General features: G+C 37.2%; 1 protein-coding gene across 2 annotated transcripts in view; it reads right to left on the reverse strand.

Annotated features, from left to right (window-relative positions):
- The window catches only part of cUnh18orf63 (chromosome Un C18orf63 homolog), a 29,182-nt gene extending 16,516 nt beyond the window's left edge, over positions 1-12,666 (reverse strand). Inside the window, exons 1-6 of one of the 2 annotated variants that reach the window (XM_079863718.1) lie at positions 12,368-12,666; positions 11,899-12,033; positions 10,221-10,299; positions 7,981-8,037; positions 6,975-7,086; positions 1,342-1,383 (exon numbers count right to left, since the gene is read on the reverse strand). In XM_079863718.1, the coding sequence (XP_079719844.1) occupies positions 1,342-1,383; positions 6,975-7,086; positions 7,981-8,037; positions 10,221-10,299; positions 11,899-12,033; positions 12,368-12,432 (490 nt within the window). In that variant the 5' untranslated portion in view covers positions 12,433-12,666. Of the gene's footprint in view, positions 1-1,341; positions 1,384-6,974; positions 7,087-7,980; positions 8,038-10,220; positions 10,300-11,898; positions 12,034-12,281 lie in introns of both variants that reach the window. The other variant, XM_079863719.1, reaches the window with a different exon arrangement.
- Between the last annotated feature and the right edge of the window lie 34 nt (positions 12,667-12,700).

A 12,700-nucleotide genomic window follows, 5' to 3' on the forward strand; every position in this document is an offset into this window, starting at 1 on the left:
GAAACAATCTCTGTTACCTTAAATTATACGCTTATCTCTGTAAAGCTGCTTTGAAACAATCTACATTGTTAAAAGCGCTATATAAATGAAGATGACTTGACTTGACTTGACATTTACTTACACTTTCTAAGTGATCTTATTAATCAATGACTACACCTAGTTTGTAAATAATGGTAAATAATGTAACCGGTTTGTAAATAATGCTATACTTCATTTAGAAATGATAAATTGATCATTAATAAAGTATGAGAATACAATAATTAAACACATTACAGATATGCTTATAAATCAAGAATAAAGCATTTATAGCTGTATTTATGAACTGCTTATTAATGTCTATTAATGCTTTATAAATGACGAATGAACTGTTTACTAATGCTTAACTAATGATTAATAGCGTGCAGTTATTATAAAGTGTTACCAATTTTTTTTTGCGATAAATGGGAGCTTTTGGAAATTGACGTGTTTCCATTGGGCGTATTTTCAATTCGCAATTTCAATTTGCGCAATTTGAAGGGTAATGGAAACGCGGCTTCTGACTACGTTTACATACACCCACAAAATGTGATTCTGAGATGTAGGCAATATTGCGATTAAACTTTACCTTCAACACAATACTTCGATCAAATTGATGCAATTAAGCTCATAATCATAATAACCATATTTAGAGTGATAATAATCAGTTAAACACTCATGTACGCACTAAAGTGCGCATGTGCTTGTAACGTTCACGTATGGTTGTCATGCACAGATTTGTGAACATATAGCAGAAAAGATGACATCACATTTTTGGGGTGTTCATGTTGACATCGAAGCACGACATGAATATAATGCAGTATTGATGGTCGAAAACATCGAATTGAAGACATTTAAGCGAGGCGAAAACATCCTATATGTCCATATTAATGTGTTTTGCATTTGAGTAAGTCGATTAAAACAGTGGCCAGTAACAGGCATACAGTGTGTGAGGTCATCATGTATGCTGTGCATTGGGGTATGTGAATAATGGCGGTAAAATAGCCACAATTCTTAGAGAATAATCAGAATAATAAAAATTGTAAGAGGTTTGCTTATGTGTCATGTTAACATCTTACTGCGATTAAGTCCTTTCTGGTAAATAGTCACATTATTGGTGCACATGTAAACACAGCCAGTGAGGCTCTGGGTCAACAAAACAACACAAAAAGTTGTTTTCACTAACAGGAATACATGTATGTGTTGTTCTAAGTACTCCATCATATTAATCCACTCTCTGCCAGCAATCAAGAGAAATCACAGTCTAACAATGTGAACACAAATGGCAGTGTCTCGTGCCAAAGTATACAGACGCCTCCCACCTACCAACTGCATTTAGTTTTCCAGAGTCACTGAGGAAATCCTTTCCTGGAAAAGAAGGAAAAAGTCAGTAATACTCTTAGATCAGTGTTACTCATTGCACAGCTCGCCAAGCTTTGATTTATGGCTCGCATGGCGGTAAATAATACAGTGATATGATCATGCAGTCAATACAGATATTTCTTAAAAACATGTAGGGCTTTAACATAACCCATTAAAAAACTCAAAGTGTCAGCTCTATTAAAAAATAATTTCGATCGGATTGAAAGGGGTGATTTATTCCTTTCATTAATCCGATTTTTTAATCCTTTCGTTTAATCCGATCGAGAGAACATGTAAACTCTTTATTGGATTGAAAACAGAAACTGAAAGAACGACGTATGACGCGCTGAACGAGCTTTTCTTCCTGTTGAATAAAGTGTCATATAAATGAGTGTCCAGTCATTCTGAAATTCTCTTTTCACTGCGTCTGTGAAGTGAATCAGGATAACGTCCCACCAGTCTTTGTTCTGGATTCTCATCCACAGATCACTGGTTTTTTGGGCATTTTTACTGCGTTCATATGGTTCATATGCTCATTCATTGTGTCCAAATGATTATGTCTACTGTTTAAAACAAATAACGAACCTATGTAGGATAATGGTTATAAGCGCAAACAGCGGGAAACTTCGTATATTTGTGCAGTGTGCGCATGACAAAACATTGTGACATATAGGGCCCTATCTTACACCCGGCGCAATGCAGCGCCAAGCGCGATTCAAGTGTTTTTTGCTAGTTTCAGTCCGACGCAGTTATCATTTTCACGTTCTGCGCCACGTTGTTTAAATAGCAAATGCATTTGCGCCCATTTGTGCGCCCATGGGTGTGTTGGTCTGAAAACGAGGTGTGTTCTGGCGCATTGTTGGCGCGTTGCTATATTGAGGCAACAGAAATTGACTGCACCATTGACCAACTGAAACCTGGTCTAAAGTTAATGGTAGTGTTGTCACGGTACCAAATTTTCAGTATTCAGTACCAATACCAGTGAAAATCCACGGTTCTCGGTACCAATTTCGGTACCAAAGGGGTAGAAATCAATAAATTCTTTGCTGATACTTCGTCGTCATCATGGAGAGCGCAGTTCGCAACCGTTTCAAAAATAGTCGACCTCCGAATGCGAATGAACTTACTCTGAATTTTAGTATTGTTTTTATATGAGGATCCTTTTTCAAATACAAGGTCAATATTGATTTTCACTAACGACAAAACAACAAATTATCCGGGAATTTATATGGAACTAATCTTTAAAAGCTTTCCATCTTTACTCTCCTCATGTAACGTTGCATTCGGAGATCGACAAGTTTCTCCTTTCCACAAGCCCTTGCTCTCCCGTGGCGTCTGTCTTTGCTATGCAACCATGAACATAGGCGCGCCTGGAAAAACGAGCATGCCGCGTCGCTTCTATTATGAGCGCGCTTGCCGTGCGCCTACATTTGGAATAACGAATCTGCACGCGCAAAAAATGCACTATGTGAACGGCCACTTATGGCAACGTGACATTAGCCTAATCCAAAATATTTCCATATGTGTCTCTTTCCTCTTTTCTTATCGGCACAACACCTGTCGTCATGTCTCAGCGCTTTAATAAAGAGGACGCGCAACTGCACGCGCTCAAGGAACCGGGTTTGAACGGGTCCTCGGTACCACCGGTACTTAAAGGGGGGGTACAATGGTGTTTCATGTATTCAGAGTTGTTTACACTGTTAAAGAGATGGATTCTCATGCTAAACATGGGCAAAGTTTAAAAAAAATATTTTGGACGAATAACGGAGAATTTCTGTGCCGAAAATCTTACTTCCGGGTTGGTACAAGTTTCGGCTGTTTTTTTTTCGATCGTGGATCTAATGACGTAGATCAGAGTGGAACTCCTTATATGAGCATTTCTCTCGGAAAAGCTCGCCCGCGCGCACGTCGACTAGAGGAGAGCGAGACCGCGCACATCAACGCGCTTCAACAGGAAATCATCGGCGCTAGCGCTGCATAGGATTTGTTCAAGAATGTCTCCAAAAAAGTGTGTATTTGGATGTGAGGGAAAGCTTACCGTGTTCAGCTTTCCAAAGAACCCAGTGTTACAGGAACAGTGGATGCCGTTTGTTTTTCCGGGGCAGCAACGGAGTGTAGGAAGTGCGGTTATGTGTTCTGGTCATTTGAGTGACGAATGTTTTATTAACAAGGCCTCGACGCTGGATTTGCAAATCGTTTGCTATTAAAACGTGGAGCGGTCCCAGTGATAAAAGACCCCAGTTATGTAAGTACAACTGGATCAGATTTCTGTCTTTTGCTGGAAATCAGCGCTACCGCTTGACTCTATAGCTCCGCCTCCAGGACCTCGGCTTTTCCCGGAGAGAATCGGAAAGCTGTTTTTCTTTTAAAATTATAATAAAACTAAACACTTTTTGGAGATATTAAGGATGCACTACTACTCTATAGGTACTCAAGATTAACATGAGATTAGGTGAAACTGTGCATGTTATGTACCCTTTAAGAAAACTTGGTACCGTGACGTTTACATTTTTTTAGCACCGACTTGGTACCGAAGTACCAGGTCTTTTGACAACACTAGTTAATGGCGCAATATTTCTTGTTTTTTAACGAGCGCATTAGTAATGTGCGCCTATAGGCGGGTCCACAACGCGCGTACACTCTGCTTATTAAACACACAGGGACGCACAGCAGCACACAAACATGCCAAATATTTAAAATAAAAGGATTACAATGTAAAAGATTATTATTGTGTACATAAAGATATGGTGGAATCCGGCTTGTCCCGTAGATGATCTGCTTGCGCACTTTTACCTCGCGCACGAGCAGATCCGTTTGCGCTCGGGAGACGCGTTCAGCCTTTCCACTATCAAATTCCTCCATGTAAATAGCGAGTCTGCCATGGCACGAGCGCAACTGGCATTTAAAGGGAATGGGAGATGAGACTCTGATTGGTTAAACGCACGTAAATCCCAAAACACACCCATTACTCATTATGAGAATAGGGACAACCCTTTTAGACCATGCGCCTGGAGCACCGACCATTTTTCCTGTCGTTAAACTAGCAAAAGTGGATCCGGACACGCCTTAAGTGAACTTGCGCCGTGCGCTTTAGACCATGCACTTAGATCGTTAAAATAGGGCCCATAAACACGCACATCAACCCGATCACATGTTTAGCATTCATGTGTAAACTACACTCAGATTCATCAATCGGAATGAATTCAGTCTGATTGAAACAAAAGTTGTGCATGCCACTGCCAGCGACTCACTGCGGAGTTAGTACCAGCTCTTAAAGCCGAATGTGCTGTTGGATGGTTAGATACCAACACGATCTCATGAAAGTGCATATCTATAGCACTAATTTTATTTCTCGTGCCATTTATACGGCAACATTTTTTTTTTGCGTGCATATGATACACACTGTAAACGCCTAGGGTAGGAATAAGGGTGTGGAAAAACTATTTTTGGTGTATAAATGGCACGAGAAATAAAATTTGTGCTATAGATACACACTTTCATGAGATCGGGCTGTTAGATACATTATGGGCTAATGTAAGAAAAAAGATAATTTAAGGTCATTAAATATATTCTGGGATCAAAATATTCTGGAAATCCTGTTTTTTTTTGTCATTAAGGGAAATCATCTTGACTTAGTTACAAATTTGACTGGTAAATCATAAAGAATATTTTTTTCCCCACTTTTATATTTATTGCATTGCATATTGTTTGTTCAGGGATGACAGATTGATAAGCACACATGGTATATATGACTGGATATAACTTTTGACACTTTGCGGTAAAAGTGGCTCTCCTATTGAGATTTCTGTGTAATTCATTAAACGCCTTGTGATGGGGGAGTGTTGCAATCTGTTAACATCATTAAGAAGAATTTTTGATGACGTGTGTTTTAACCCTCACATTTTCATAAAAAGAGATTAAATTATATTAAATTATCTCTGCTCAGCTTTAATAGAGAATGACAAAGACTTCTGAGAGCCATGAATACAGCTTTAACTGTGCTCAAGGACAGTGCCACACACATTTTCAAGGCACGGCCTCCAACACAAGGCCATCAAACGGTCTGGTTATCTTATCATGTGCTGATTTTTAACTCATACATCAAATACTTAATACCAACTAATTCTTGGCTGAGAAATGAACCAAGAAGTCTGAACACAGCAGACGACAGGAGCATTGAGAACTAATAAACACTAGTAAATACTAAAAACGCATGAAACTGTCAAGTAGTGTACTTAACAATACCTTATATACCTTTAATTAGTAACTTTAATTATGCCAGCACAGTGATAATTCATGACAGCACTGCTGAACTCCAATGATCTTAGCTCATTTCTATTAGTTAAACTGCTCTGAACTGACTATTGCTGACCTTGAGCCAAGGCAATAAAAATATTAGCTCAGTAAAGGAAACGAAGAGATCGGACTACATGAATTGCTTGTCCCTACACTAGAAAGAGGGCTCAGTTAAGATTATACAGCAGCTAAATCAGCCACAAAGTGAACTAGGGAAAGACTGTCTTCACAAAAGGCATCAGAGTTATTTTGTCAGTGATCAGTTATGTCATTTTCTATTGCCTGTATCATATGAATCCAGACAGACGAAATTCAGCTTGTAATTGTGTGAACTACAGACATTTAAATATACTGTCCATGGGATATTAAAGTCCCCCTGTGGTCAAAATAATGTCAAAACTTTAATGTAGTTTATGTGTCTATGTGGTGTTTTTAATGTGCTTTAAGACAGACCATGTGCAAATTCATAAGTAAACACCATTGCTGAGACATTTCTGACGTCACAAACTACCTTGTAACCAATCAGATCAACGAGTGGATCTCTGAGCTGCTGTGAGTGAGTGGAGGCGGGGCTCATTTGCATATACATAGAACCGCTTATAGTAAATGAGGCAAGGGTGTAGAGATATATTCAAGCTATTTTAAGGCATGAAGACGATTTTTTTCATTGAAAAAACTTTTAAATATGTAATTTTGGTGATCAAAGATGCGTTTTAAGGGATACAATTATTGACTACAGGGGGACTTTAAAGGGATCTTTCACTGCTGGAAAGATGAATGTGTATTTAAATTGGGTCATTTATGTAGCAGAAATGTGAAATTATTTTAGAAGTTGGTGCTGTCTAGACTGAGAAAAGCCGGAAAATGTATTTTTGGCTCATGTGGATGAAAGACAACAACTCCCAGAATGCACTTGCTTTGCTGCCCTACGAGGACACTCCCAAGACACGCCTACCGGTTACTGAGGGCAGTATCGGGAGAAATGATATGACTAGGCTACTTGTTGACTCGAAACTGAAAAGACGCCGTTTTATAGTGAGATCCCCCTATGGGCGGGTTGAGAACATGCGGGACGAGCTCCTCCTACTGGCTGTAGTCTCTCGCCTCTGGACAAAAAAGCCTCAGATGATGCTAAATGACAATTTTTGCGTCATCGGAGGTTTTTTTCCAGACACACAATACAGAAATCTCTCGTCTCAGGGGGACATGAGGGAGGGAAGCACGGTCATTCGAGAATACTACCGGGTTTCTACTGATACAAAGCTTAATGCCAATCGGTGAAGTATCCCTTTAATACTCACCTGCTATTAGGTATTGACCAGCTTTGTTCCATTTAGGGGCCAGTTTAGCAGTCACTGAGTAAGACAAACAGGTCTGCATAATGGCAGGCAATACTCTTTGAGGAAGGTTGAGCTACAGGATGAAAAAAGAGAGACTATTAGTAGCACAAAGGCTCACACTGCAGGCAAAAGTGGACCAAATCTGATGTTTTTTTGTTCATATGTCACTCAGGCCAGTATTGTTACATATGTAACTGTTATACTGTAACCACATGAAATCTAGTCTTTTTCATTCTTGCATATGCGGTCCAAAAATTAAGATACATGTCTGATGTTTTGCAAATGCAACCTCAGTCTGAAGAGTCAAATAAGAATTGACATTTACATCAGACTTTAGTCATTCTTCACAATTCAGTTTTTTCTTTAAAAAAGTTAATAATTGTATTCAGCAAAGACACAACGAAATTGATCAAACGTGACAGTAAAGACATTGATATGTTTATATTCCAAATTAATGTAGTTCTTTTGAACTTTCTATTCATCAAAGAATCCTGAAAAAATAATTATCAGTTTCCACAAAAATATGAAGCAACACAATGGTTTTCAACATTGATAATACTCATAAATGTTTCTTGAGCAGCAAATCATCATATTAGAAATATTTCTTAAGGATCATGTGACACTGAAGACTGGAGTAATGATGCTGAAAATTCAGCTTTGATCACAGGAATAAACTACACTTTATCACATATTCACATGGAAAACAGTATTTTAAATCGTAATATTTCACATTATTAAAGTTTGCACTATTTTATATCAAATAAAAGCAGCCTTGGAGAGCAGAAGAGACTTCTCTGAAAAACATTTAAAATATAAATGGTAGTAGTATATTCTGATGCAGTGGAGACACTGTTCGGGACGGACAAATAGTGTCAGTCTGGGATAAAGGTCAGACTGAACACATGAAACATGAACATTCGAGATTTGTCTGAACAAACAAGACACAGACAAATCTCTTTAAACTAACCTGTAGACCATGCTTCTGTGCAAAGGCCTGGATGATGCCTCTCTTGTGAAATGTAATCTAAGACAAAGTGCAGGGGACAATCAGAATGGACACTTACACATAAATATCACGTTCATATACATCAGGACCAAAACTAGAGATCAAGGACTTAAAAGAAGCACACAAACTTCATTCAGACCTTCTTTCAATGGAGTTGAATTGCTACAAAGCATGTCATCTTTACCCTTTTGGCAACACAAGCACAAATGCCATGGAAGTTATATAAGCACAACATAGTCAATTATTCACCAGTGTACCCATTGAAGTCTGACAACACAATCACAACTTTTGTGAAATGTGCATCAGATTCAAATCAAAGCACTACTGAAGGGGAACCACGGCATCTCGGTGGCTGCTTTTAACAGTGTGAAGTGCTGATTTAATTGGCCTTAGTTCAGGACAGGAAAGGAGATGACAGAGTGTGTGGAATGTGCCTCAAATATTTGGCTTCGCACGGGACATGCCTTAGCACGAGCTGTGCTGACACGCACACACACACACACAGATGAGAAGTCACGCACATGCAACACCACAGACTTCACTGACAGGTGCAAATGCACGCAAGGTGATGCACGTATCACGAACACTGAGGAAAAAAGAAGAGCAATAACACGTACTGACAGGAAAAGCAATATAAATCATAAATGTTTTGCCTGACATGGAATTATTCATACAGTATGTTATGGCATTAATTCAAATCATCATTAAATATAATTAAGTTACATTTTATTGGAAAAAAAAGTTGCATTTTGTGAGCAAGAGCATTGGTTAATTCATCTATGCAAGTAGGAATACAATTGAGAGACGTTGAATGCTACAGTAAGTGTACTAAACATTAAATGTATTCAGCCTTATTTCTGCATGCATACATCATGTGGAATGTCTGATATAGATTCAATTATGTCAAAAAATTATGCATGCATACAGCAACCCAAATACACTAATCAGATTTTATTAGGGCAATTCTACTTTCGTTTTGATCCTAATAGACCTACACTGCAAATGATCAGATTTCTGTTTTTGTTCATAATTTATCATCAGCAATTACAGAACATGTAACATGTAAAAACTTTTAATTTAAAAACATTTGTAACAAATGTCACATAAACCCAATATAATAAATATCACATCACTTTGAAAAACTCCAGATGGTTCTGTGATTGCTTGTATCTTTTCTTTGCGTAAAAATTAGTACTTCATAGTTTTCACGCACACCAGGAGGGCAAAACGAGACTTTTCTCCATTGCCCGCCTGTCATTCTTACTAGGTTTGAGCTAATGTTGTAAGACTGTGATATAAAAAACAAAAACAAATTTAATATACACCTTATTAATGATGTGTATACAGGCGAGCAGGTGAACCTGGAGTATAAATACAATGCAGTTTCCACTGTTGCTATCATATTCTGGGCTCACCTGCTCGCCTGTATATAGTGTGCATCATTAATAAAGTTGAATTTGGTCTTTTAACACCACTGTTTTAGTACATTAAGGCACTTTCAGAAGTTTTTCAGAACGTCCTGCTGTTTATACTGTTAAATACTGCAGCAGGTGCTGCATATGGATCACAAGTGCCCAAAACTTGCACTTTATTTTCACTTTTTTTTTTTTCTTCTTTAGAGAGGTGATCTAAATATTTGTGGCTAGAAACAGATGTAAACTTGACAGGCTTATATTGCAGTTTTATGGATGTTTTGCCCTCCAGGCCTCTGTGCCAGTCACGTGACTGAAAAGGAAAAATAGTTATTATCCTACACAATTATTTGCTATACAGATTTTACGCCAATCCATACGATACAATTAGATCAAACTAAATAAATAGTTAAATCACTGCTTAAAAGTAAACAGTTTGGATCAATACTCTCACAAATAAATGCTTAGAATCGAAGTTCTAATCTATTGGCAAAATTATCAAGAATTAGGATACTACAACAATATGCATGTATATGTTCTCTTGCTCTCCTGTATGATGTACTGTATTTCCTCAACTACAAAATGCAATTGAATCATACATTTAATTTAAAAAATGAATAGTTATATCCATCCACTGTTTATAGCGGCTGCTTATCCTCTCTAAGGTCACAGGAGACCGGAGTTTATTCAGAATTTTAGAGTTTTCAGAAATTTTTGTTTAAAGCTGATTGTAAATTATAATTGATATCACACACACACACACACACACACACACTATATCATACTTACAGTCATTATAACAGTGATGCCCCCACAATGGCCTAACACAGGTGAGGCAACAACATCTGAATGCAAGAGAACAAGCTCCCTGAAAGAGAAGGAAAAAATAAGACTTTTTTTCAGTTTAGTGGAAGCATGTAATATCTGTGATTGATGCAGTTCTGGTGATTTTGACACTTCCAAGGTCAAAATAGTGAAACATAAAGCACTACCATCATCCTAGGAAACAAACGAGGGGGTCTGTTTGCCTGGTTGTTAAATAGACAGAATGTCTTTAAAATCCTATACAGTTTGGAACTCTAGTGTGTTGATTTACATAAAGTTGGCATGAAATGGAAGCTGTGATAATATTTATTTTCTATTGTGTATATCCAAGTATGTCCAAGTGAAACTGCTTCTCGAACAAGAACAAATGTAGGGCGCAACTTGATTTTGTCTATTGGGAATTGATTGGATGGTTGTGGTATGCTATTGGTGGATCTCATGTGAGTGACAGATTGCCCCGCCCTCACGGCTATAAACACATCATCAGAGAAGAGATGTTGCGGAGGGGAAGCTATTTTGATTCAAGAACATGAGGAACATGAATTAAAAAAATGTTGTGCACGGATAAATCATTGCTTTGTGTGCATTAAATCACAAGTTAAAGATTATCTATCAAGATATTATAAATATATGTAGAAAACCCATAATACCATGTTTATATATGGGTCATTGACGAATAAAAGGTTTTTATAAGTGTAAAAAAATAGAATGGAGATATAACTATATTTGAAACCATTTTTTAGTTTACTTAGTTTTTTTAGTTTAAGATTTTGTGGTTTGTACAATCAATTAACACTGTTTTTTGTCATTTTTTACAAGATGGAAAAAATGTGACCAAAAAAAGTCATTCGGTTTAACCACTGATTTGAAAGTTAAAAACTGATTTGACATTGATGTTGAGATAGTATATAGTGTGTACCACAGAAGAAATATTAAAACAAATTATCACTGATCTCATAAATGTAATCATTTATTGGACTACTCTAAACACTCCAACATATTCAAGTAAAACATTGGAAAGGAGAAAAGGGGAAATGTAAAAAAAAAAAGAGCCTTATCTGCTTTATATTTGTATTATTGTAGTTCCTATAGTTATTAAAAACAATATTATTCCATTTAAATATTTACTATAGCCTATCGGTTTTACCGAATGACCTTTTGACACTTCAGAATCTTTAAAATACCTTTAAATGTAGTAAAATATAATTAAAACCTTTTGGATTCAGTAAAAGAGATCAAGTTGTACTACCTTACATACTTTGGATGTTATATATTTGTTTTTTCATTATTATTAAGGCCTTTGGACAAAAAAAAATGACCCGTCAAGTCATTGACCCGTATGAAGAGTTCAGATGCAAAAGCCTCTAAGTGCCGTCTGAAATTTTCTTCTAGAATGATCATTTTTATCAAGCTCGTATATTTAAGTTCAATAATTTCACTTAAATGGCAATGCAAATTAATTAATGCAAGCTTTATAAAAATTATCATTCTAGAAGAAAATTTCAGATGGCAATTAGAGGCTTTTGCATCTGAACTCTTCATATATATATATATATATATATATATATATATATATATATATATATATATATATATATATATATATATATCGTCTTTTAAAACATAATATTTGTCTTTTCACCTGCAGGTTTCCAATTGTTTGTTTCTCAACTCCCCTTCATCGTAACTTGTCGGGAAGAACAGATTTACACAACATAAATTCCTCAGGTCCGGAAGACTGAGGAAAAACAAAGACTGTGTCCCACTTCCACTCATTCTGAAAAGGGAAATCGTAATGGTTAAACAGGGCAAACTAACAGAGTCACTGATCTGTGACCAAAATGAGCTATTAGTGGTTAATGAGAGACTATTTTGGTCCAAAGATTAAATGAGAAATTACGCTTCCAGAGTAATTCCCTCAGATGAGACAAAACTCCAATAAACAGTTGACTTAATAATTAATATATAAAGAAAGAAAGAAAGAAAGAAAGAAAGAAAGAAAGAAAGAAAGAAAGAACATTTTACCTCAGAGAGGTTATACAAATATGTTGAGGTAAAACGGCGAAAGCTTTTGGCGGCAAGAGCGAGGTGTCTAGTGTCTACTAACTTACAGGCTCGCGTGACAGTGTTTTAAGTGAACACACACTCTTATCTGACAGACAAACCTAAACGACATCAACAACAGGCGCCTGAAGCAGTGTTAAGGGCAACCCACTTGTATTATCGTGACTAACGGGCATCACTAGATTAACGTGATGGCGATAAACTGCAACGTTTCCGTATTGCGTGAGAACTGTCCTCTCGTGAACTTTCGTGAACTTCAGCCGAGTTACTTCGTGTGCTTCGCCGAAACCTATGACCCAATGAGTTGATTGACAGCCCTTGGTCCAATCAAAACAGACACACTAGGAAACCCAGGCATGCTACCATCCAATCAGATTTCG

The sequence above is a fragment of the Squalius cephalus genome, assembly GCF_949319135.1.
Source record: "Squalius cephalus genome assembly, chromosome: 25".
Taxonomy (NCBI): Eukaryota; Metazoa; Chordata; class Actinopteri; order Cypriniformes; family Leuciscidae; genus Squalius; species Squalius cephalus.